At 38.5% G+C, this 25,477-nt stretch overlaps 1 protein-coding gene and 1 pseudogene across 3 annotated transcripts in view; both read left to right on the forward strand.

The window, feature by feature from the left end:
* The first annotated feature begins 412 nt into the window (after nucleotides 1-412).
* Nucleotides 413-25,477, forward strand: part of SYN2 (synapsin II) — a 125,254-nt gene continuing 100,189 nt past the window's right edge. The window contains exon 1 of one of the 2 annotated variants that reach the window (XM_084902598.1): nucleotides 413-1,048. In XM_084902598.1, the coding sequence (XP_084758724.1) occupies nucleotides 636-1,048 (413 nt within the window). In that variant the 5' untranslated portion in view covers nucleotides 413-635. The remainder of the gene's footprint in view (nucleotides 1,049-25,477) is intronic. The other variant, XM_084902597.1, reaches the window with a different exon arrangement.
* Nucleotides 8,136-8,284, forward strand: LOC311631927 (large ribosomal subunit protein eL39-like; annotated as a pseudogene). Its single transcript has one exon. The product of its transcript is annotated as a large ribosomal subunit protein eL39-like (transcript).

Raw genomic sequence — 25,477 nt, forward strand, 5'->3', positions numbered from 1 at the left:
TGTGTGTGTGTGTGTGTGTGTGTCTGTGTGTTTTCGGGAAATGGCTCCTTTCTCACCTTTCACACCTCTCTTCCCTCCCAAGAGAGTGGGGATAGTTTCCTTTGCTCCCATCTCTAGTGGGGCACGGCTCTCTTCTCCCCAACCAGAAGGTGGTAGGGGCTCTTGGCTCCCCTTTTTCCTATTATTGGGGAGCAGAACTGGCTCCCACATCCTCCCCACAGAGCCACACTCAGGTGGCAGGAGGCCCGGCTCCCCTCGCCTGGCTCCCCGCAGCCTCCCCATCCGCAGACCCGCAGACCCGCAGACCCGGGAGGCCCGCAGCTAGGAGCGGTGCGGGGTGCGTGGGTGGTGAGCCGGGGGCGGGGCCGGCTCTGCGGCGCGGGGCGGGGCTACCGGTGGCCACGCCCCCTCCCTGCGCTAGTCTTCGCGCCGCCCGGACCGCCCGGCCCAGTCTGTCTGCTGGGCTCGCGCGCAGCGGACCGCGCGTCTGCTCCCTCGGCCGCCGCCTCAGCCTCAGCCTCAGCCTCAGCCCCCTCAGCCCCCCTCGGGCGCCTCAGCCCCGCAGCCGCCGCCGCCGCCTCAGGCTCGCCCTCCGCGCCTCTCGGTCCCGCGCGCCCCCCAGTCCCTCCAGCCAGATGATGAACTTCCTGCGGCGCCGGCTGTCGGACAGCAGCTTCATCGCCAACCTGCCCAATGGCTACATGACCGACCTGCAGCGGCCCGAGCCCCAGCAGCCCCCTCCGCCGCCGCCCCCCGGCCCGGGCGCGGCCGCGGCCTCGGCCTCGTCCTCATCGATGCCCGCGGCCGCCGCCTCTCCCGGGCCCGAGCGGAGGCCGGCGCCGCCGCCGACCCCCGCGGCCGCCGCGCCGCCGCCCGCGCCCCCCGCGGCCGCGGCGCCGTCGATGGGCAGCAGCTTCTTCAGCTCGCTGTCCCAGGCCGTGAAGCAGACGGCCGCCTCGGCCGGCCTGGTGGACGCGCCCGCGCCCGCGCCCGCCGCCGCCCGCAAAGCCAAGCTGCTGCTGGTCGTCGACGAGCCGCACACCGACTGGTAGGTGTCTGTCCGGGGGCCCCCGGGCCTGCCCGGCCGCCGGGGCCGCGGGGGAGACGGCCTCGGGGACACCGTTCAGACCCATCCAAAGCGGGGTCTGAGGGGTCCCGGAGTCGGGCGGTGGGGGTGAGGGCCGGGGGAAGGGGCTGTCTGTAGGGTGAGAAGGTAAATCCCGAGGTGAACGATTTCCTCAGGTGTCTCGGACCCTCGCAGACACGTAGTAGGAGCTGCTGTGTGCTGCAGGGAAGAGTCCTGAGAACCAGAGTTTGTGTTTGCGGGGCGGGCGGGCGGGGAGGACAGACACGGAAAAGATGAGGGGAAAATGGTTCCCTGTCACGAAGGGATGTTTAACACTCACCCCGCCTCCCCTCAAAAAAGAAAAAAAGGAAAAAAAAAGGGTTCTACTTTATGAGGCACGAGTGACTCTGGAAGGGAAATGGGTATTTTTCGGGGAGGGAGGAGAGCATGTTTGTCACCTGGCCCGTTGGGGGCTGATGTCAATATTGACACCAAGATGGAGCCAATCGCAGCTGCGGGAGCCCAGGTGTCCGTGGGCTGGCTCCCGGGCAGCGCAGCTGCAGACCGCTCACGAATAGGGAAATTTTTGTATTTTATGCAGCAGGGAGGGGATTTTCTGATTTTTTTTTGGTTGGGGGGGTTTGGTATGTGTGTGGGGAATGGAAGTGATGGTGTTTATTTATTTATTTATTTATTTATTTATTTATTTATTTTTTCTGCTAGAAAGATGGTGATCGCCACAAATCAAAAGAGATCTGCCTTAATGCAGCAGACAGGGGACTTCAAGAATTATCATTATTATGATTATCATCAATATTATTAATTATTAATGGATCTTCCAACTTAGAATGGGAAGGCGGGGGTGGGTGGGTGTAGGGGGTGGGGGAAATGTTACCTCTTGTGGATAAAAGAATGAGATCCATTTAAGAACCATCAGTGAAAAGCAGTTCTATTTTAGGTGTCAGGAGGTTGACCTAGGGATAAGGGTTGGGGTCGGAGGTGATGGTGGAATTGACTGGGCAAAGGCTTGAAGAAACGAAGACCACAGAAATCTGGGTTGCTCTTTTTTGGGATAGGGAAAGGGCTGTGTTTGTTTGCTTGTTTGTTGTTTGTTTGTTTGTTTTTCTTTCTCACAGGAGTTGAGGTTGGAGACTGGACCTGAGTGTTGCCTCCCCAGAGGGAGGCACAGAGGGAACGCAGAGCTGTTTATCTCCATCTTCTCTTTTGGCTGCTTCACTGCTTTTATTTCTCTATCCCTTTCTCACTGGGTGACCCAGAGGGAGGAAGGGAGGGAGCAAAAAGGTGGGTGTGGGTGGAAATGAGATGTAGATGTTGAGATGCCCTCCTGCTGGCCCCTCCTAGGACCATTCTGAATAGCCATTTAGGTGACTTGTGTCATTGGCCTTTGGTGGAGTAGACTGCAGTGTTTCCCAACCTTCTCTCATGATGAGAATCACCTGGTGGAGTTGTTAAACCACAGATTCCTGAATCCCAACTAAGAAGTGCTAAACTAGAATTTTTGAGAACATATAGGTAAAATTGCATACCTAACTTAGTGCTCTGTATATAAAATCTGTCTTAGAGCACTAGTTAGGTATACAATTTTACCTATATGTTCCCAAAAATTCTAGTTTAGCACTTCTTAGTTGGGATTCAGGAATCTGTGTTTTAACAACTCCACCAGGTGATTCTCATCATGAGAGAAGGTTGGGAAACACTGGAGTAGAGAATCTGAAGGGACCGTTGTTAGGAAATGGCAAAGGCAAAGCAAGAGTGTAATGGGGAAAGTATAGGAGTATAAATGATGGTGCCATTGATAGCCTCCTAGGAGAATTACTCTAACTCAGTTTAAATCAACAAGTAGTTATTAGTGAGGAGGGAAGGTAATAAACTTTATTGGGCATCCATTATATGCCAAAGCCTGTGCTAGGTGCTCTAATACATATCTCACTGAGGCTTAGCAAAACTAAGCAGTGTGTTTGCAGTCATATAGCCAGCAAGTGATAGAACCAGGATTTGAATTTAGGCCCATTTGACTTCACGGTTGCCACTGCACTGCTTCACAATTGTGCTTCATTGTTATTATATTATTAGCAATATTAATAATTGGCTCCCTCTAGGGGCTAGGCAGGGTAGCCTATTATTAATATTGCTAATAATATAATAACAATCAAGTTTAGGAGACACAAAGGATGCATGAAGCAGTTGACAAAAAGGAATCTAGAATTATTAAGACATTCAGTGAATGGAGTTATTGGAGAAAGTGTCGCAAAAGAGGAGTTTTAAAGAAAAGCCAGGGAAAGGAGCGGAGAAATGGGAATGACATTGGTGCTTCATTTTTCTATGCAAGAATCTGATCCTTCTGCACCTTATCGAGTCTAAAGCATTTGTTTGGGATCTAATTTACCAGTTAGGCACCTGTAGGTAGAAAGGTACTCATCTGTATGAGCATGATGAGGCTTCTGTGCATTTGTGTTTAGTTCTAACAATGTCACGTGGCTTGAAATTGGAAACTTTCCTTGGATATGATTATTCTTTAGAAAGATTGCCTGGCATCAACCAGATAAATTGCCTTGTCCTGAAGACCAGACTTCTGAGGGAAATAATGGAAGCCACTTTCCTATGGGCTGACTCCCAACTGTTTACTGATTTTCTCTGAAGTAATAACATTGATTTATTAAAACTCATAAAACCAGTTTAAGTCTGGGGCTTGACAGCAGTTCTCTGCTTGTGTGTCTGTGCTTAATAGCAACCCTCAGAATTGCTGTTTGTCTTCTAACATGTCTAAATTAAAAAATGCACAAACATCTTGGTTAAATACCAATGAACAGTTTTATCGAAAGGTTTTTGACTTAAGGAGCAGGTGCCTGCTTATGACAAGCACAGTGACGTAAAGGCGCTTTTTGCTCTAAAAGGCTGATTTTAGTAAATTACTCTCACAGTTTAAAATCCTTGTAGATAGTATGCAGTGAGCAGATGTCATTATATGCCCAATATTATTTTCCTGGTGATGAATAGGAAGTCAAAGTGGAGCTCTCAGTAGAATTTAATCATATTGGTCCCATCTGAATATAGAATGCTAAAATAAAGAGGGTTTTAAGAAGAATTTAAATAATTGGAGATTTAAAAGAAAGGGTTAAAGTAGACAGTCTCTTAGAGCAGCCTTAATGCACAGCAGATTTCTTTGAATTTCTGTCAGTGTATTGTGGGCAGTGGAATTTAGAGACCTTACTACTGACCAAGTTGATGGGGAAATTGGAGGTGTTTCTCTTTTTCTCTATTTTTTGCTTGAAATGTGTTTTTATTGATTGCCTGAGCTCTTAGATTAATTGTACACTAAAGGATTATTGCAGAATGTATCTGTTTCACTAAAAATGAAATAAAACTCATTATGTACCTTATTAGTAATTATTATTATATTTTAATATATTTTTATTGATTTCAGAGAGGAAGGGAGACGGAGAGATAGAAACATCAGTGGTGAGAGAGAATCATTCATCGGCTGCCTCCTCTATGCCCCTTATTGGGGATTGGCCTGAAACCCGGCATGTACCCTGACTGGGAATCCAACCATGACGTCCTAGTTCATAGTTTGAAGCTCAACCACTGAGCTATGCTGGCAGGACAATAGTAATTATTATTTGTGGTTGATATATATTTAAACCACTAATTGTATGTGTGCATGTGGGAATGTGTGTCTTTTTTCAGGATATGTGTTAGTGTATACTATATCAGGACTATATATATATATATATATATATATATATATATATATATATATATATATGGTATATTATATGTGTGTGTATGTGTGTGTGTGTGTGTGTGTGTGTGTGTTATCCTGAATATGTATCTTCTTTTAAGGCTCATATATAAATTTGAAGTACAGTTAAGACTGCATTTTAATAAATGATCTTGTGCTTAAACAAGGAATAGATATCCATTTGTATATGTTGGTGGTTATTTTTCTTTCTGTGTTTTACACTTTTACTGGTGAAGAGGTAAGTTTTCCCTCAGATTCCCTCCTGCCCCTCTTCTAGTGATTCCAGTCCCAGTGATCAAGTGAGTTTATTCCTCCTGGCAAGTCTCAGTGTTTGCTTTGAAAATCAGTACAACACAGGCATTCTAAAACTTACCTAGATTAACTAGAGACTGCAGATAGACAAATCCACAGATGTTTGCTGAGCACCTTCTCTGTAAAGGGTATATATGCTAAGAAAAAATGAGACATTGTATCTGTTTTCTAAGATCTTTCTGACCATTTGGGTACATAAATGAGTATATGTTTTTTTAAACTTACTAAAAACTACCCCTTGTGTCCTAGCTGGTTTGGCTCAGTAGATAGAGTGTCAGCCTGTGGACTGAAGAGTCCTGGGTTCGATTCCAGTCAAGGGCACATGCCCAGGTTTCTGGCTCGATCCCCAGTGTGGGGCATGCAGGTGGCAGATTCTCATCCATCTCTGATGTTTCTATCTCTCTCTACCTCTCCCTTCTTCTCGGAAACCAATAAAAAATATAAAAACAAACAAAAACAACTACCCCTTGTATCCATAATTCATAGTATGGTTCTTGAATCAACAGCATTGGCAGCAACCAGGAGCTTTTTGAACTACAGATGATCATGTCTCACCTATGCCTACTGAATAATAATTTGTATTTAAATAAGATCTTCAGATGATTCACATACATATTAAAGGTGCATTGAACTAAAGTGTATGTGGTTAGTGCTAAAGGTGTGGCAGCAACACTGTTATCATTTATTAAACAATTACTATATTCCAGATGTTTTACCATATCCCAGATGTTACAAATAACATTTAATCTCTATCACAGCAATGTAGTGCTATAGAAATTTAAAGGAGTGAGAGATAAATATGTCTAGAGTGGGAAGAAAAGTTTAATGAAAGCAGTATGATTTGAAAGGAGCCTTAAAGAATTTGAATCAAAAGAGATAGGAGTGGTTCAGTCCAAACAGTGGGTAGTAAAAGGAAAGTACAGTGGCAGAAAAGAAGGGAAACAACAAAGAAACTAGATTGATGGATTAGCTAGGCAGCAGCTGTTTCTATTTTTTTTTTTTTAAACTTTATTGATTTCAGAGAGGAAGGGAAAGAGAGAGAGAGATAGAAACATCAATGATCAGAATCATTGATTAGCTGCCTCCTGCCTCCCCATATTGGGGATCAAGCCCATAACCTGGGCACATGCCCTGACTTGGAATCAAACTGTGACCTCCTGGTTCATAGGTTGACATTCAACCATTGAGCCATACTGGCAGAGCAGCAGCTATTTCTATTCAAACCTTTGGCATTACATTAAAAATAGGGGAAATTAATGTTCTGGCCAGTTGTGTTCAGTGATTAGAGTGTCAGCCTGTAGATCAAAGAGTTGCAAGTTCAATTCCCTGTCATGGACACATACCTGGGATGCAGGTTCAATCCGTGGCCCCAGTCGAGGGTCCATGTTGGAAGCAACCAATCGATGTTTTTTTCTCTCTCTGTCTGTCCCTCCCTCCCTTCCACTCTCTCTAAAAATCAATGGAAAAAATATCCTCAGATGAGGATTAACACAAAAAGGAGTGGGGGGGGGAGAATAGGGGAATTTAAAGTACAGGGGTCTGGACATTTGCTTGTGAGTGGCTCTAGAAAAATATTTGAATTGAAATTTGGGGGAAAGCTCAAGTGAAGTTTGAGGCTTCTCTCTGCTAAATATTTTATTTATGTGTTCTGTTTCTGATTAATGCAAACATAGTAATTCCATAGAATTTCATTGTTCACAGTAGCATTATTAGAGCTGGAAGATCATCTGGATTACTTGATAAATGGGGGAAATATTTATCTAAAGAAGGAAAGTGACTTGTTCAAGGTTACTCAACTAGTTGATGACAGAACCAGAACTAGAATCTAGAACTTCAGTTTCTATACTAAGCTTTTTTTCCTTCTTTACCATGTTATAATACCCCTCTATTTTATTATCTTTCTACCTTATTAATTTTTCTCTTTCTCTTTCTCTGAAGGACTGATAGGGACTTTTGATCTTATTATAGCATTTGAACTTAAAGGAATCTGAATCACCATCTAGCCCAGAAAATGGAATGATTTGCCCGAAGTCAAGTAAGTTAGTGAGAGAATGGAAACTAAAACTCATATCTTCTGACTCCAACTCAAGTTTCTTTCTACTTTTAAGTCACTCTGAGTAGATCCCTCAAATTTAATCCTTTTTCTCCTTAAAAATACTCTTTGTGTCTGTTTCTTTTAAGGATTTGTTGTGGAATCGCTGGTAAATGCTTAAAAAGAACCATATGAGCATATCACACTGTATCTATACCAGCAATTTCATGTTTTATTTGTGTTATTGATGTTTCAGCAAAGGTCATAAAATGGTTGAAGAAGAATCTTAGAGAGCTAGTCATCAAAATCTAACAATATTCTTAAGTTAATGGGATTGTGCTACAATGATGACCTTCCTTTCAGGGGTCAATTTTTAGTATCCCTGTCTACCTAAGATTGTTTATTGTCTTTTTTATGTCCAAGTTCAGATTTGGAATGCTCTTATTCTACTTCTCTCTCTTACTTCAGCACTCATTTCTTTTGTTCCATTTTCAGAGGATGAAGATAATGAATATTGTTTTAAAAAGACCTATCCCCTCCTGCCTTCTCCATGATCTTATTCAAAATTTTATCCCTTTTTCCTTCGTTTATGATCTCGTTTTCTACTGGTTGGTTCTATGAGTTGCTCCATCATTATAAATAAAGAAACAAGCAAAAACTTCCTCTCACCTTCTTAATAATTCTTGCAAATGAGAAAGAAAAATCTTAGTCTTGCCCGGCAGGTGTGGTTCAGTGGTCGAGCATGGACCCATGAACCATGGGTTGCAGGCTCGATCCCCGATGTGGAGTGTTCAGGGGGTAGCCAATTGATGATTCTCTTTCATTATTGATGTTTATATCTCTCTAGCCCTCTCCCTTTTTCTCTGAAATCAATAAAAATATATTTTAAAAACTCTTAGTCTTGTCTTCCTTCTCTCTCTTTCTCCGCCATCGAGGTACGTGCGTTCGCTTCTCCTTCACCCATGTCTTCCCACAAGACTTTCAGGATCAAGAGGTTCCTGGCCAAAAGCAGAATCGGCTCATTCCCCAAAGGATTCGGATGAAAACTGATGATAAAATCAGGTACAACTCAAAGAGGAGACATTGGAGAAAAACCAAACTGGGCCTATGAGGAATCACACATGAGAGATGACTCACATATTTATGCTGTATCCAGGTTGCCTACACCTTTAAATGATTGAAAAGAAAGATCACTACTATCTGGACAGTTGAGGCATTTTATTTTTAAAAAATATATATTTTATTGATTTTTTACGGAGAGGAAGAGAGAGGGATAGAGAGTTAGAAACATTGATGAGAGAGAATCATCGATTAGCTGCCTCTTGCACCCCCCCTACTGGGAATGTGCCCGCAACCAAGGTACATGCCCTTGACCAGAATCGAACCCGGGACCCTTCAGTCCGCAGGCCGACGCTCTATCCACTGAGCCAAACCGGTTTCGGCTAGTTGAGGCATTTTAATTGGAAAATTATTGTACTCATGATTTTGCTCTGCTGATTTTTTTCTGCACTAGTAGGTTGGTTCAGCAATAAATTTGTGAGATCTTTAAAAAGAAAATCTTAGTCTTGTCTCTACTTCCTTATCCCATATTTGCCTCCTGCATTGAACTTGGGCTTCAACCTTCTCCATAATACTGAAATTCTTCTTGCTGGGTTTCCTAATTGCTACATCCAAAGGAAGGTGTCAGTCTATACCTTCACTGATGAGTTTGATGCTGTTTATCTTCCATTGGAAGTCCTTGGCTTTTGCATTCTTTTTTCTCTTCATACCTGTTCTTTTAACGTTCCTTCTCATTTTTCTCCTTTGCCTCATTAAATGTAGGTGTTCCTCAGGATTCCATCTTCTGCTGCCCACTTCTTTTCTCTCTCTCCCTGTCTAGTCTAAAAATGTGAATTACTTCCTAAATGTAATCAGTTCCCAAATCTTTACCTTTAGCCCAGAACTTTGTTCTGATCTTCAGACATGTTCATTGCCTGATGGACATCTCCATCTGGGTAGTTAAAGGTAACTCAAGGTCATTTGTTCCAGTATTGAATTCCTTATCTTTCCTTCCTATTCCGGTTCTTCTTATATTCTTTATCTTAACTGGGGATAGCAGTGGTCATCTATTTCAATTTCTAATTAACTTTCACCTAGAAATTCTGCAGGTCTCATCATAATTTCCATTTAATAGCTTGAATGAACTATTTAAAATGCAAATTTGACCTTTTTATTCCTTTGCTTAAAGCTGTTGTTGGCAAACTCATTAGTCAACAGAGCCAAATATCAACAGTACAATGATTGAAATTTCTTTTGAGCTGAAAACCGACTTCTGCACATGGGTCACGAAGTTTCAATCATACTATACGTGTGCGAACATGGTATTTTGTGGAAGAATCACACTCAAGGGGCCAAAGAGCTGCTTGTGGCTCGTGAGCTGCAGTTTGCCGACCACTGGCTTAAAGCTTTTTAATGTCTTTCTATGTCCTTAAGGTAAAATTAATGGCTCTCCTGTGATCTGAACCCTGATTACTTCTCCAACTCCTTCCAATCATTTCCATCTCTGAACTTCAATTTTCAGCAATACTGAACTATTTGCAGTTCAATAGTAATGCAGTTCAACACATTATGGCATTTCTTCTTTTTGTCTTTGTTTATACTCTTACTGCAAATTGCCCCACCTCCTCTTTCCTTCCTTTTCTTGACTAAACTCATATTCAACTTTTGAAACTGAGCTGGATATTTTCTTTTCTGAAATCCTGATTTTACCCTCTAGATTATGTCGGGCACATATGCCCTTTCTGAGTGAGGCCTTTTTCAGTTTAGTAGGTATTTTTCTCACAGGACTCAACACAGTAATCTCTGTTTATGTGATAGTGAGTTCTTTGAGAACAGGCTTAGTGTTTTATTTTTTTGTTTTATTATTATTATTATTATTATTATTATTATTATTATTATTTGTGTGTGTGTGTGTGTGTGTGTGTGTGTGTTCTTAGCATCCAGTAGAGCTGTCTGACACATAATTTTGAGGTCAGTAAATCTTTGCCAAATTGAGTTGAGGAGAGGGATCCAGAGAATGAGAAAAGGGATAGAAGGAAATGGACAGAGTATTTTATGATTAGAGGTATATGTTACTATGTTGGAAGTCATGCTTATTCACTACAAATAGAATATGCTTTAGAATACTTTGCTTTTACTTTAACTCTATGAAATACAAATCAATTTACTTACTAGTTTTCACCAGCTCAAATAATAAATCTTTTGAGATTTAGCTCTGAATGAAAGCCATAGAGCCGTAATACTGGAAAGTATTATCTGGTCCATGGCAGCTTTGAGCAGAGCAAAGAAAATGGAATAAAACTGAGGACCGAGTTTCTCTTCCCTAACCTATATTGATGCTTGGCTCTCAAGGAACCCATTTTTCTGATGTTAATCTTGCTTTCTTATCATATCCAGAGAACTTTTCTTTCAGTGTGGAACTTTAATCTTGGGCCACTCAAGCTTCTTGTTTCTTTCTTTGTGGAAAAAAAATTCCTTTAGGTTATCCAAAGGAATATAGTTTTTGTTTTTGTTTTTTTTTTTTAGAATTAAAACAGCACTGTGAGTGAAAAATGTTCACAGTAATTTCTTCATGATCTGACTCTGCTTACCTCTTCAGTCTTACCTTTCTTTGATTCCCTATTCACTTTGATATAATAAACAACTTAGATTTAATTGACTGTGCCACGACCCTACATCTTTATTTATGCTACTTCTGCTACCTGAAGCCTTTTTTTCTCCTGTGTGTCATTGCCTGGACAATACTGGATGACCTTTAAGACTTAATTCAGTTGTCATCTCTTCTAGAGTCAGAATTAGACTTAATCCTTTCTTAAATTCTTTCAATTTGTGCTAGAAACCATAGTAAACTTGTTTATCTTTCATAACAATTAACTCATTGTAGTATAGTCAGGTTTTATTTATGTGTCTTCTCATTTCCCCACCTTCAAATAAGATCTCCTCAAGGATATTGACTATGACTATAACTTTAATTTTAGTATCCCCAACATTTGGCATGACAAATAAGGTTTTGAATAATTATTTGTTGGACCAATCAATGACTTAGGAAAAAAATTTTTGAAAATGTGAATGATGAGCAAAGCCATTCTTCAACCCGGTGTAAATATAAACAAACAATAGCTGCATTAACTGAAGTGACTAGTCCGTAGAACTGGTATAAACACCTTTTCTATAAACTATAGTACTAAAGTACAATAAAAGTATTAATTATGGGTAATAGGTTAGAATGTTCCATATCCTCCCTTACTGAAGCTGAAGATGCATCTGCTCTGCCTCTCTTTAATTCACCATTTCCTAATGTGCATAAGTACCCCATGCTTTCTTACTCTTTCCTTCTGGAGAGCAGCTGTTACATTCTTTCCTTTGCTCTCTTAGTCTAGGCACTAGACATATGTTTGACCTTGAGCAATTTCTTGTTTTCTCTTAATTTCAGTTTCTTTATAAAAAGGAGGTGAAATATCTCAAAGGGTTCTTATGAGAATCAATTGAAATAAATGTCTAACCTGGTGACTGGCACATGAGAAATGTTTAATAAATGTTCCATGATGACAAGCAGATTTTCATAGCAGCTTTAAGACAAGTTTATCATAAGAATATTTATAGGAACTTCAATTAAAATAATTAGTAAACAGGTTTCTATGACTCTAAAAATAGCACAAACCTAGATGAATGTTTCTTAATTTTGTATGGGGTAGTTTGTTGCTCATAGTTCAGAAAACACAGATAGCTAGTTTTTGTTTTTGTTTTTTTAACGATATATTTTATTGATTTTTTTTTTTTTTTTTACAGAGAGGAAGGGAGAAGGATAGAGAGTTAGAAGCATCAATCAGCTGCTACTGGGGATGTGTCCAAAACCAAGGTACATGCCCATGACTGGAATCAAACCTGGGACCTTTCAGTCCACAGGCCGGCGCTCTATCCACTGAGCAATAACTAGTGTTTTGAAACCGTCTCTGAGGAAGATGTTTTGCAATAGCTTATTTGTAAAATCTAGATTCTTTGAGCACTATCACATCCATTGTTTTATTTAATCCTCCACACAGTAGTATTTGTGGAGCAGTAATTAATGTTATTCTCATTTTACATATGAAAGAATTAAGATCTTGGAGGGTATGAGGGTTATCCAAGCTCACAAAGCTAGAGGGTGGTAAGAGTCAGAACTAGAATTTAGTTAGGTCTTTGACTTTGGAGCTTGTATATTTTTCTATGGGCTTTCTAGATATAGCTGCAAGTGCCATAGGACTACGTGGTTAGCTAATCTAGTTGGAAACTTATATTAAGTGGGCAAGAATGCCAGTTCTTCCAGGCATTTAACAAACTTCTTTGTTTTCCAAAGGTATTTAACTTAATGAGTTCCTTTTAGTGCTACTTTGTGTCAGAAACTGCTGACACAAAAAGTCAGGGAATAGTGCCATGAAAGGTGATGACAGGAAGGCTGGTTGGGACTGGAATTTATCTTATCTGGAGAGAATGAATGGAGCTAAAAGACCTCTCAAGAAGCATCATGATGCTCTGGAAAGCAAAGAAGATTTGGAGTCAGATGATCTGGATTTAATTCAGTCCATAGCAAGTGGCTATTTTTCTCTAAATCTTGATTTCCTCATCCTTAAAATTGGAGAAATAATACCTGCCCAACTTTCTTCATAGGATTGTGAGGTCAGATTGTAATTCATAATACACAAGATTTATATATATATATATATATATATATATATATATATATATATATATATATATATGAATTCCCTACTTAATTTCCTTTTAAGTATTGACACAGGCAATTTTTCTAGTTTTTAGTAGTAAGAATTTAGGGGAGAAGATAGTTTTTACCTAGTATCAGGACTGCTAATTTTAGTCAGAACTGTAGATGTGGTGAATTTGAGTCTTTTTACTTTTCGGTTCCTTCTTTCACGACTGATACCTCTCATTCTGTGTCTGTGGACATATGTCCTATGACCTAGGACTCATTTCAGAGGTTAACATACTTTCTGAAACAAAATTGAGACACAAGGTCTTATTTTTTTCAGTGCAAGAAATAGTCTGAGAGTTTTGTTTTTTTAAAAAAATATATTTTATTGATTTTGTACAGAGAGGAAGGGAGAGAGATGGAGAGTTAGAAACATCGATGAGAGAGAGTCATCAATCAGCTGCCTCTTGCACACCCCCTACTAGGGATATGCCCGCAACCAAGGTACATGCCCTTGACCGGAATCGAACCCGGGACCCTTTAGTCCCCAAGCCGACGCTCTATCCATTGAGCCAAACCGGTCTCGGCAGTCTGAGAGATTTTTACATACTGAAATGTGGGTATTTCTGTGAAATTTTGGTCATTGGAGACAATGAGACTGAAAACTTGGAATTAGGAGGTTCTTGAGAGCTGTAGGCCAAATTGTAATTGTCATCCCTATTTCTTAGATTTTAGTTTTCAGCAATCTAAATTAATTTTAGCTCAACTATGAGTTATTTTTTAAATTTTATTATTATTTTTAAAAAAATATATTTTATTGATTTTTTACAGAGAGGAAGGGAGAGAGATAGAGAGCCAGAAACGTAGAAGAGAGAGAAACACCGACCAGCTGCCTCCTGCACACCCCCCACCGGGGATGTGCCCGCAACCAATGTACATGCCCCCGACCGGAATCGAACCTGGGACCCCTCAGTCCGCAGACCAATGCTCTACCACTGAGCCAAACCGGCTTCGGCCAACGATGAGTTATTAATGGTTATTGGTAATCCCTTTTCAGGTTTTTAAGTTTTCATAGGAAGTGAAAAATAGAAAAATTTCTCTAATCCTAAGTAATGAATAGTGAAATTTTAGCACTGAGATTGGGGAAAAAGGAGAATCATTCTTTATTGCCATCTGCCTACATGAAAAGTCTATTCTGTTTGTTTCTTTTTAATTCTCACCTGAGGATATTTTTATATTGATTATTATTATTATTATTTTTAGAGAGAGTGGAATAGAGAGGAAAAGACAGAGAGAAATATCAATGTGAGAGAAACATTTTGATTAGTTGCCTCCTGAATACTCTTTGACCAGGCCTCTGGCTGGGGAGGAGCCTGAAACCCAACCAAAGTATGTGCCCTTGACTGGAATCGAACCTGGGACTCTTTGGTTTGTAGGCCCATGTTCTAATCACTGAGCCAAACTGGGTAGGGCAAAAGTCTACTCTTTGAATGAATAAATTAGTTGATTTAGCAAAGTGGGATGAGACTGATTTTCCTTTAGTTTCCAGATGAAAATGCATTCAACTTCACTTTGACTCTCAAAGGAAATTGTAGCATTTGTGATTCTGTATTAAGGTCATATGTTTAAGTAAAGCTTCATAATTTATTATATATTTTAACTTGCATGTATCATCTTATTTAATTATTACCTTAATCTTGTCAGTTAAATTGGTTTAATTTCTGTTTTGATTAGGAAACAGGAAACCAAGAAAAGCAAGGCTCAGCAAGATTGTGATTTGCTTAAAGTTATAACATAAAATAGGTAGAGCTGCATGTAAAATCTAGATTCTTCTCTTTCTACACTTTTATCCTTACTCAATGCCCCTTTTCTCCATGCAGCTAAACATTTTTTCAAGTTTACATTATCAATTATGATACTGTTACTTAAAAGCACCAAAGATGGCTAAAAAAATTGCTTAAGCTGAAAAGAGCCTGTATGGTCTGTGACAGGTGCTGTGTAGGTTGGTTGAAAAATAACTTAAAGGTTGTCTCTTTTCCCTGTGTGTTTTTGTTAATGCTTATAATACTTTCATGACTTAGAGTCCTTTGGTGCCTCTGGTATATTTCAGACTGAATCGAAGTTGTCAAGAAAGGAGATTTTCACTCTAGAGCTCAATTCTTTATTTTCCCTTGCATCTGAAAATTTATTTCTTAGCCTGAGCTCAGGGTAGTTTCACACTTAAGTTCCTACTAAAGAGATGTTCCCTGCTGACCTATTTTCTCCCTCCCTCCCTCCCTCCCTCCCTCCCTCCCTCTCTCCCTCTCTTCATATAGCCAGCCTCTCTTCTTACACCCTACACTTCCTTTACTTCCAGCTATAGTTATGTGGAAGATTCTGAGTCAAAAGACAATGAGTTTGGGGTTGGAAAAGGATGTGAAGCTCTTGTTCTTTCTAACTCCAGGTGTTCCTGAAAATCCTGGGAGTACCCTACTGCCGTGCCTAGTTCCCAGGACCCTGTGCTATTTCTTCAGATTGTTTAGGAGCTAAGGTTTGGGCAGAAGCCTTCTTGGAAGAAAGACTTCCTGGAGACATTTTAATGGGTTGATTTGTTTCCCCCCCACAGTTAAAGCTTAGAAACTGGCACCTAGAGGTCAATATTTTGTTAATGGTTCACATCCCCTCCTTTTCTTGAGGGGGGATTATTCATTTATTTTGAGGTTTCCTACATATTTCATTTGTTCTTTCATGAATTATTCATTAGAATTGTTCAAATTATAATCTTCAGAACAGGAGTCTTCACAAAGTATGTAGTTTAGTTGGAAAGGTAGGTAATTAAGCAAGGTGTCTTCACAAAGTATGTAGTTTAGTTGGAAAGGTAGGTAATTAAACAAGCAATGTAATAAAGTGTGATTTATTGTTATATTAACACGATTAAAGGAAGTTTTAAATAGAGCATGCTTCTCTCATAATTTTACCATAGCAATAAAGCAATTGCTTTCACATTTTTCTATATTCTCTTCCAATATTTGTCCATATGCAAACATAATTTTACATAATTGTGATTGTTATTTAGCTATAATTTCATGTTGTTTTTTCACTTCTAAATAATTTGTACATATTATTACATGGTCCTAATAATTATATTTTTTCATAGCTGTTGTACCATGATTTATTCAATTATATTTCTATTAGAGACCTTATGTTGACTTCCAATTTTGCCATTATTAACATAGTAAAACCATAGGCATTCTCAATTTTTAGGAAAGGAACTACTTGATCAAAGATTATGATGTTAGGTAGCTTTGATGGATATTGCTATACTGCTTTCTATAAAAGGGTTTTCCAATTTGAAGTTTATCAACCATTTTCACCTCACTTTCCACCACACAGCATTAGTATCTTTTTAAATGTTAATATATAGTTATAAAAGCTGTATTTAACTATTTTAATATATATTTTTATTAGTACATGTAAGGTTGAATGTTTTCCCTAATGTTTGTTTATAAATATGTGAAAAAATTGCCTTGTCTTTTGGCAATTTACTTGCTGATTTGCTTACATGGAAACTTGTTTGTCAATGAGGTGTTTTCTTTTCTCCCTCCATCCTTCCCTCCCTCTCTTTCTCCCCCCTTTCCTCTTCTTCTCCCCTCTCCCTTTCCCCCTCTTCCCTCTCCCTCTCCATTACTTCTTCTCCTTTCTCTCTTCCTCTTCCCCCTCTCAACCCAGCATCTCCCCCTACCTTGTGCCCTCCCTGTCTCCCCATTGAATCTCTTAGCAGCTGGTCATTAAGACTGTCTCAAGGTAGATATTATACTGACACATCCTTTGCTTCAGCTGGCAGACTGACAGAAGAAGCTTCCATAGAATTTTTAAGGCTAGCCAAGCCTCTAATTCTCTCTCATCAGTATTCTTATAGCTCCTCCGATTCTCCGCCCCCAAGGGTAGGAAGGCAGGAGACCTAGATCCTAGCCCTAATACTGAATTGTTGTATGCTCTTGAAGACCACCTGTCCCTTCTCTTGACTGAGGTTTTCTAATTTATAAAAAGGGGAGGGCGGGTTGGATTGGGACTTGTGGTGTCATGGGCCATCCTCAGGGCCAGCTGTGGGAAGATGCAAGTTGGAGATAACTTTGGATCCTCTGTATATTATGACAACTCTGATTTTATTTCTTGTATACCTATTGAGCTTCTTTCTGAGATTTTAGTTAAAGCAAAGGATTATATGATAAATATAAACTTGAAATCCACTGGAGTAGACAATCTCTACTAATTTAAAGCATCACTTTGTGAAATATTATTAGTGACAAAACTAAGTGAGCAAAATTTTCATCTTTAACATTAAAAAAAAATACAAGGTGTTCATGCTATCCTTTGACCACAATGAGAGAACAGAGGGGTATAATTAATTTTGCCTAGGATAGGTAGTTGGGAAGGGTTAAACAAAGAGAAACATCTGAGCTGGACTTGAAGAATAGAAGTTCACTAGGTGAATTAGGAGATTAAGGGGAATAATGCATTTTAGGTAAAGGAATGAGGCCAAAAGGCATAAAAGACATTGCTATTTTGGAAATACTGTATTCATTGTGTAGATATTTTGTATTATGAAAGGAGAATGAGGAATGCTAGGAGATGAGATTGGGAGGGTCACTGGACTACTTTGTAAAGGGGTTTGAATGTTACAGTGATCAGGACTGATGAAGAATTGGAAATATTATTTGAATTAGTACTGCTTAATAAATTTTGTGTTCCTTTAGACTCAGGACCCCTGATCCAGAATTTCCTTTAATTAGAATTAATTAGAATTATTTTCCTTTTAATTCTAATCTACAGAGTTCTTTATTGTTATGAATTATTTCAAACACCTAGAACTATACCAAAAATAATATTAAAATACTTGTATACTACCACACAGGCCTAATTCTAATAGACATTAGCATGTTGCCATGTGTGCTGTAAGTCTCTCCAAATATCACCATTAAACTCTCAGTTGGTGTACATATTGTGTATATTATGCACACAGCAATATTTAGATGCTATGGTAGCTATGGCAATTGTGGTGCTCACACACTTAGAAATGTTTTTGATTAGGGAGAACCTTTGTTACCTGCAATCTATATTAATTTCTTCTTAATTGGCTCAGTTTTGAGTATATGTGTAAATGCTTGTGTAAGACAAAAGGGAAGGGGAGGGAAAGGCTGTGATGATAGGCAAGTTTCCACACTGTAATAGACTCAGTTGTGTCCTTACCATTTAAACCCATCATCAGTGGTGGAAGTGGTGAGATTGTACAATAATTTTACTTCCTGTGTAAAAAATTAGAGTTAGCTTTGTGGTTCAGGCTTCCCAGCTCTTCTTCATAACAGATCTCCACATTCTTTCCCAGAAACATGCTTATTTGTAATGAATTCCATTTGTGGTCATTGGTACAGTGTGCCTTTTCATTTTCTTGTCAAATACCCATCTCTCTGCCTAGAGATCCGCAGAGACTGACATGATCCTGTTAATTGCAGGAGGTTGAGAGTCAGGTTCCAAATTAAAATGCCCATTTGCCCCCTGTTTACCACTTGTGCCCTTGAGATGTCCCTAGATGTCATGAATCTTGTCCTAGTTGAGGACAGATTTCAGATTGGGGCATAATACCTGCCCATTTGGGGATAATATCAATTTCATCCATTTTACAAATCAGGAGGAGTGAACTGACACTAATAGAAAAGTTACGTTGACCAGACATTTTACATACATTATCTCATTGAATTTTTACACTTCCAAAGAGATGTTATTGCCATATTACATATGGGCAGATGGTTAAGTAACTTCCCCAAAGTTTCATATAGCAATAAAGGCAAAATGAGGATTTGAATTTTTCTGTCTGAATTTAAAATCCATGTTTTTCCCCATTCATGATTCTAACAGCAGAATAATTGTACTATTCAAGTCATAGCAATTTTGTAGTTCAATGGGAAAAAAGTTAGGGAGAGGACTTTAGGCAGTACGGTCAGAAGAGAGGTTTTAGAGAATCAAGACTTGGTCCGAAGAATAACCTTCATAAAGTATGCAGAGTAAAGATTTATAAGTAATTACCTCACTTTGGGAATGGAAACATTCTGCTGTGGCCAATGGTGAGTTTAGATAGTTTCCAGGTGTGAGGCAGAATAGGAAATGAGATTGATATGAAATGTAGATTAGGTTCCTTTTTTTTTTTTTTAAAGGGGGTATAATTTGCATACCATAAAAATCACTTTTTTAATGTGTACAATTCATTGGTGCTAGTATATTCACAAGTTGTATAACCATCATTACTAGCTATCTAACTACAGAACATCTTCATCACTCCATGAAGAAACCTCTATACCCATTAGCAGTCAATCTCAATGTACCCTTTCTCCAGTCCTAGGCAACCACTTATTTATTGGGTCGGCAGCTAAGTAATTGCGGGTTTCACACATATATGGCTTCAGTTGAATTTTTAGTTTGCAGACGTAGTACAAATGTAAAACACATTTTGTTATTTGATAGTTGGCTATTCAGCTGTTAATCAGTAAAAAAAGTTTTTTGATCTGTTTTGTAGTTTTCGTTTGGCGTTCGTTGAAAAATGGAAAATCAAAAGGAACATTTTCGTCATATTTTGCTTTTTTATTTCCGCAAAGGGAAAACGCATTGCAAGCTCATAAAAAGTTATGTGCTGTTTATGGTGACGAAGCCTTAAAAGAACGGCAGTGTCAAAATTGGTTTGCCAAATTTCGTTCTGGTGATTTTTCACTCAAAGATGAAAAACGCTCTGGTCGTCCAGTTGAAGTTGATGAGGCCCTAATCAAAGCAATAATCAATTCAGACTGTCACAGTACAACACGTGAGATTGCAGAGAAGCTTCATGTATCACATACATGCATTGAAAATCACTTAAAACAACTTAGCTATGTTCAAAAACTCGATACATGGGTTCCTCACGAACTGAAAGAATCACAGTTAACGCAATGCATTAGCAGCTGCAATTTGCTAAAGAAACGTAATGAAAATGATCCATTTTTAAAACGACTGATAACTGGCGATGAAAAATGGGTTGTTTACAACAATATCAAGCGGAAAAGATAGTGGAGCAGGCCAGGTGAACCAACTCAAACAACATCAAAAGCTGATATTCATCAAAAGAAGGTTTTGTTATCAGTTTGGTGGGATTACAAAGGAATTGTCTACTTTGAACTCTTACCACCCAACTGAACGATCAATTCTGATGTCTACATTGAACAACTAACGAAATTAAACAATGCAGTTGAAGAAAAGCGGCCCGAATTGACAAATCGAAAAGGTGTTGTATTCCATCATGACAATGCAAGGCCACACACATCTTTGGTCACTCGGCAAAAATTAATGGAGCTTGGTTGGGATGTTTTGCCACATCCACCATATAGTCCTGACCTTGCACCATCTGATTACTTTTTGTTTCGATCTTTACAAAACTCCTTGAATGGTAAAAATTTCAATAATGATGATGATGTCAAATCGTACCTGATTCAGTTTTTTGCTAATAAAAACCAGAAGTTTTTTGAACGTGGGATTATGATGCTGCCTGGAAGATGGCAAAAGGTCATTGATCAAAATGGGCAATACATTACAGAATAAAGTTATTTAGTTCCATGAAAAAATTGTCTTTGATTTTCTTTAAAAAATCCGCAATTACTTAGCTGCCGACCCAATACTTTTTGTTTATGGGTTTGCCTATTATAGACATTTCATGTAAATGAAATTATACAACATATGACATTTTTTCCTGTGTCTGGCTTCTTTCACTTAGCATAATGTTTTCAAGGTTTATCTACATTGTAGAATATATTAATATTTAGTTCCTTTCTTTGGAATTTTATGCCTTTATCCCCCCCCCCCTTTTTTTTTTTTTAAATCTTCACCCGAGGATATTTTTCCCATTGATTTCTAGAGAGACGAGAAAGTGAGTCGGGAAGAGAAACATCAACATGAGAGAGACATATTGGCTGGCTTCCTCCTGCACGTGCCCCTAGCAGGGTTGAGGAACCTGCAACTGAGATAAGTGCCCTTGACCGGGATCCAACTCATGAACCTTTGGTCCACAGGCTGACACTCTAACCACTGAGAAAATTGGCCAGGGCTCTTTATTCCTTTTTTATATAATATTCCAGTGTATGGATGTACCACCTTTTATTTATCCATTCATCAGTTGATGGACATCTGGATGTTTCCACTTTTGTGCTATTATGAATAATGCTGCTATGAACATTTGTGTATAAGTTGTTATGAGAAGGTATGTTTTCAGTTCTCTTAGGTATATATATATATATATATATGGTGGAATAGCTGGGTTCTATGGTAATTCTGTGTTTAACTTTTTAAGGAACTGCCAAATTGTTTTCCAATATGATTGCACCATTTTAAATTTTCACCAATTCCTTGACACTTGTTATTGTCCTTTTTTAAAAAAAGTATAGCCATCATAGTATGTGTGAAGTGGTATCTCATTATAATTTTGATTTGCATATACCTACTGATTAATGATACTCAGCATATTTTCATGTGCTTATTGACTACTTAAATATATTTTTTATAGAAATGTGTATTTAAACCCTTTCACATTTATGAATTAGGTTGGTTAAATTGGGTCTTTTTGTTATTGAGTTATAAATATTTTCTTCCTTTCAATGAAATATTTTTCACTTTTATTCCTTATAAAATTTCAATTTTATTTCAATGTCTACTTTCATTTTTAAATTAAAGCTATTGGGCGACTTCTATAATTAAAAATTCATTATAAAAAATGAGGAAAATGTTAATAAGCTATTAAATACTGACTGTGAGTAAAAGGACCAGACCAAGCATTTATAAAAGCCATGTTTCATAGTAAAGAGTTCCAGTTATATTACTTAACGGAAAGAAATATCCTTTAGCTTTTTATTTCTAATTATAACACATTCTCATTTTGACATAATTTATCTTTTACTCCCATTTTCTACTATGTTGAACAAAGTTTCCCCAAATGTTAAGCCTTTCTTTTCCTTATGAAATATTATTTACTCTTAAGAGTTCCTTAAAAGAAATTTGAAATTTTAATTTTCACCATGAACTTGTTTGATCAAAAAGCATAAGACATGAGTTAAAACAAAGAACGGAATAAAAAATGCTATATGTATAATCAGCAAATTATCAATAAGACATTTTAACCCCTTTACATTTCTACTTAGCACAGGTAAGAATAAACTAGTTCCAAAGTACAAGTTTGGCATTTTTACTGCAAGCTTTAAAATCATAGTGTTACTCTACTCAACAAGTCATCTTTAAGGAAATGGCAGTGTTCATAAGTATAAAAATTGTTATATCCATTAGGTGGAATTCTACATAGCTAAAGTAATAAGATAATATTTTTTTTATAAAATTAGACTTTAAAAGGGCAGAATGTCTGATAATTACCAGTATTTCAAAGGCTAACATGAGAAAAATGCTGAAAATTGTAGTACTCATTAATATTTTACTTTGAAAAAGCCAGAAATAATTCTAGTCTAAGAAATAGTGATAAAATATGTAATTAAGCCCTAACCAGTTTGGCTCAGGGGATAGAGCGCCCGCCTGAGGACTGAAAGGTCCCAGGTTCAATTCCAGTCAAGGGCATGTACCTTAGTTGCAGGCACATCCCCAGTAGGGGGTGTGCAGGAGGCAGCTGATTGATGTTTCTCTCTCATTGAGGTTTCTTAACTCTCTATCCTTCTCCCTTCCTCTCTCTAAAAAATCAATAAAATATTTTTAAAAATAAAGATGTAATTAATATACTATATCTCTTATAAGCCAAATCACACTTTTCACCTCAGGATAATTCCGATTTTTGCATTCTTAGTTCCTTTGTCCAGAATAGGATCTCATTTTAAGCCATTATTTGAGTAGAGTTCATAATCTAAAGTTATTTTTCTCCATTACCGGGGTCAACTCAAGCCTCCTGCTTGCTCCAGCTCCGTGGCCACCACCATCTTGGTTGGGTTAATTTGCATATTTGCTCCTGATTGGCTGGTGGGCATAGTGAAGGTACAATCAATTTGCATGTTTCTCTTTTATTAGATAGGATGCCCTCTACCGGGTTGAGGAATTCCCTTTGATTTCTAGGTTACTGAGTGTTCTTACGTATGATGAAAGAGTATTGGATTTTGTCAAATGCTTTTTCTGTGTCTATTGAGATGACCATATGGTTTTTGTCCTTTATTCCATTAATATAGTATATTACATTGTCTGATTTTCATATATTGAATCACCTTTCTAGTCTTTTAATAAATCTCATTCATGATATATTGTATTTTAATAATACTTTTTATATATTGTTAGATTTGGTTTGACAGCATTTGATTTATAGCTGGGGTTTTTTGCAAAGTGTTTTTGGTAGATCTCCTGACATCATGCAGAGAAAATTGGAAGGTGTCTCATTATTTCACCAACTGCTCTATGTAACCACCATGCTAAAGGCCTTTACACACATTATCTTATTTAAACTTCTACCTTTGTACATGTGGCTCACGAGCCGCGGTTTGCCGCTCTGTTGACTAATGAAGTTTGCCAACCATTACATAAGGCATTAACCTTACCCAGGAGTTTTGAATTCAGGTTAAAGACATTAGTACATTATTAAAATGTTTTTAAAGTGTTTTTCCCTAAGGCTGTGGTTGGCAAACTCATTAGTCAACAGAGCGGCAAACCGGGGCTCGCGAGCCGCAGTTTGCCAACCACTGTGCTAGGTGAAGGTCATTTAATCTTCTACTATATACTAAGTAGTGATGGCCCTATATTGCAGATGAGAAAATGAAGAGGCAGGTCATATAAAAGTATAGCACATATTGTCATGTATAGTACACAATTCTTTGATAATGACAATAAAATGATTTCTTAGGTATTCAGTTTCCTAAAGATGATTGGAATTTGAGGAGAGAAGGACTGGCAAGTGTGTAGTTGCAAACAGAAAAGACAGCAAAAGTAGACTTTGGAGTGAAAAGTAAGAGGTAGAAGGTCTTTGGATTGGCAAATTAGTCTAGTTCTTCTGAATAGGAGAGAAGAATGGTAACAAAATTCTGCATAGTTTTTGCAGTTATACATCACTTAAAAGTTCTACATCACTTTCAAGCAACATGAAATTAAATTAAGCACAAAAGAAAATGATGCAATTAAGAGGAATGGTAAACACGAGACGTATGAGGCTGCCAGGGCATACCACGGCATACTTTTTATTTACAGCAAACCTTCCTTTATAAGTAGAAACAGTACAGAGTGCACTATAAAGTAATGATAAAAAGTATAGTGGCCGAAACTGGTTTGGCTCGTGGGTAGAGCATCGGCCTGAGGACTGAAAGGTCCCAGGTTCGATTCCGGTCAAAGGGCATGTACCTTGGTTGCGGGCACATCCCCAGTAGGGGGTGTGCAGGAGGCAGCTGATCGATGTTTCTCTCTCATCAATGTTTCTAACTCTCTATTTCTCTCTCTTCCTCTCTCTGTAAAAAATCAATAAAATATATTTAAAAAAATCTTTAAAAAAAAGTGTAGTGAATACACAAGCCAGTACCACAGTCATTTATTATCATTATCAAGAATTATAGACTGTACATAATTGTAGGTGGTATACTTTTATACAACTGGCAGTGAGGTAGGTTTGTTTATTCCAGCACCATCATAAACATGTGAGTAATGCATAGCACTATGATGTTATGACAGCTACAAGGTGACAGGCATTTATCAGCTCTATTATAATCTTATAGGATCACTGTTGTAGATATGTTCCATTATTGACATTTTATGGTACATGGCTACTTTTGTTGGAAGCCAAGGTGAGGCAGGTGGGTGTAGTTTTAATGGTAAATTCTTACCAATATAAGCTCTATTAAAGTGAATGATAGGTACATGAGTGTTTTTTTTTTTTTATCATGAAGCTTTATAACCTCTGTATACATCACATTTTTAATATAGTCAATATTTCATTCAAAAAGAAGGAAATAAAAGAAAGATTTAGGAATAAAGAAAGGGAATCAAACTTAATGTGATAACAATAGAAAAGCCAGGTAGCCTTTGCTTAATGTACTTATCTTGCCCATTTGGAGTTATTAGAGGGAATATGTGCTTCTCTATTCTGTCCTATGACCCATAATTGACAGGTAGTTTCTTAGAGATGGGTTTTGGGAAGAGGAAAAAAGATATAGCTTAGAAACAGATTTTGTTTCTATTTCTCAGAGGAGAAAGTGGTGGGTGTGGGAGTGGAAGCTCATGTGTCCAGGCATCAAACTTGGCAGACAATTCCCTCCGAGCAGATGGAGTGAAGATTTCATTGCCTGACAGACTGACTCAGATCTGCCTCCCTGTAGCCAGACACTACTGGGTATGGCATAAGTCTCTGTCAAAAGCTGCAGGATCATGTTATTCTTCCTTCAACTCCAGCAATTCTAACTTTTCCATATGAAGAGCTTCCCAGGACTCTGGCCAACCATGTGTTCTGCAAAGAGCTGATGTATTTGACTTTGGTTGTTTCCAGGGTCAGTAGCTTTGATGAAATGTGCATTTCTTAAACTGAAGTGTTTAAGCAGAAGTGACTTCAGTGGATAACTCTCC

Source organism: Pipistrellus hanaki (genome assembly GCF_964339955.1).
Source record: "Pipistrellus hanaki genome assembly, chromosome: 13".
In the NCBI taxonomy this organism is placed as follows: domain Eukaryota; kingdom Metazoa; phylum Chordata; class Mammalia; order Chiroptera; family Vespertilionidae; genus Pipistrellus; species Pipistrellus hanaki.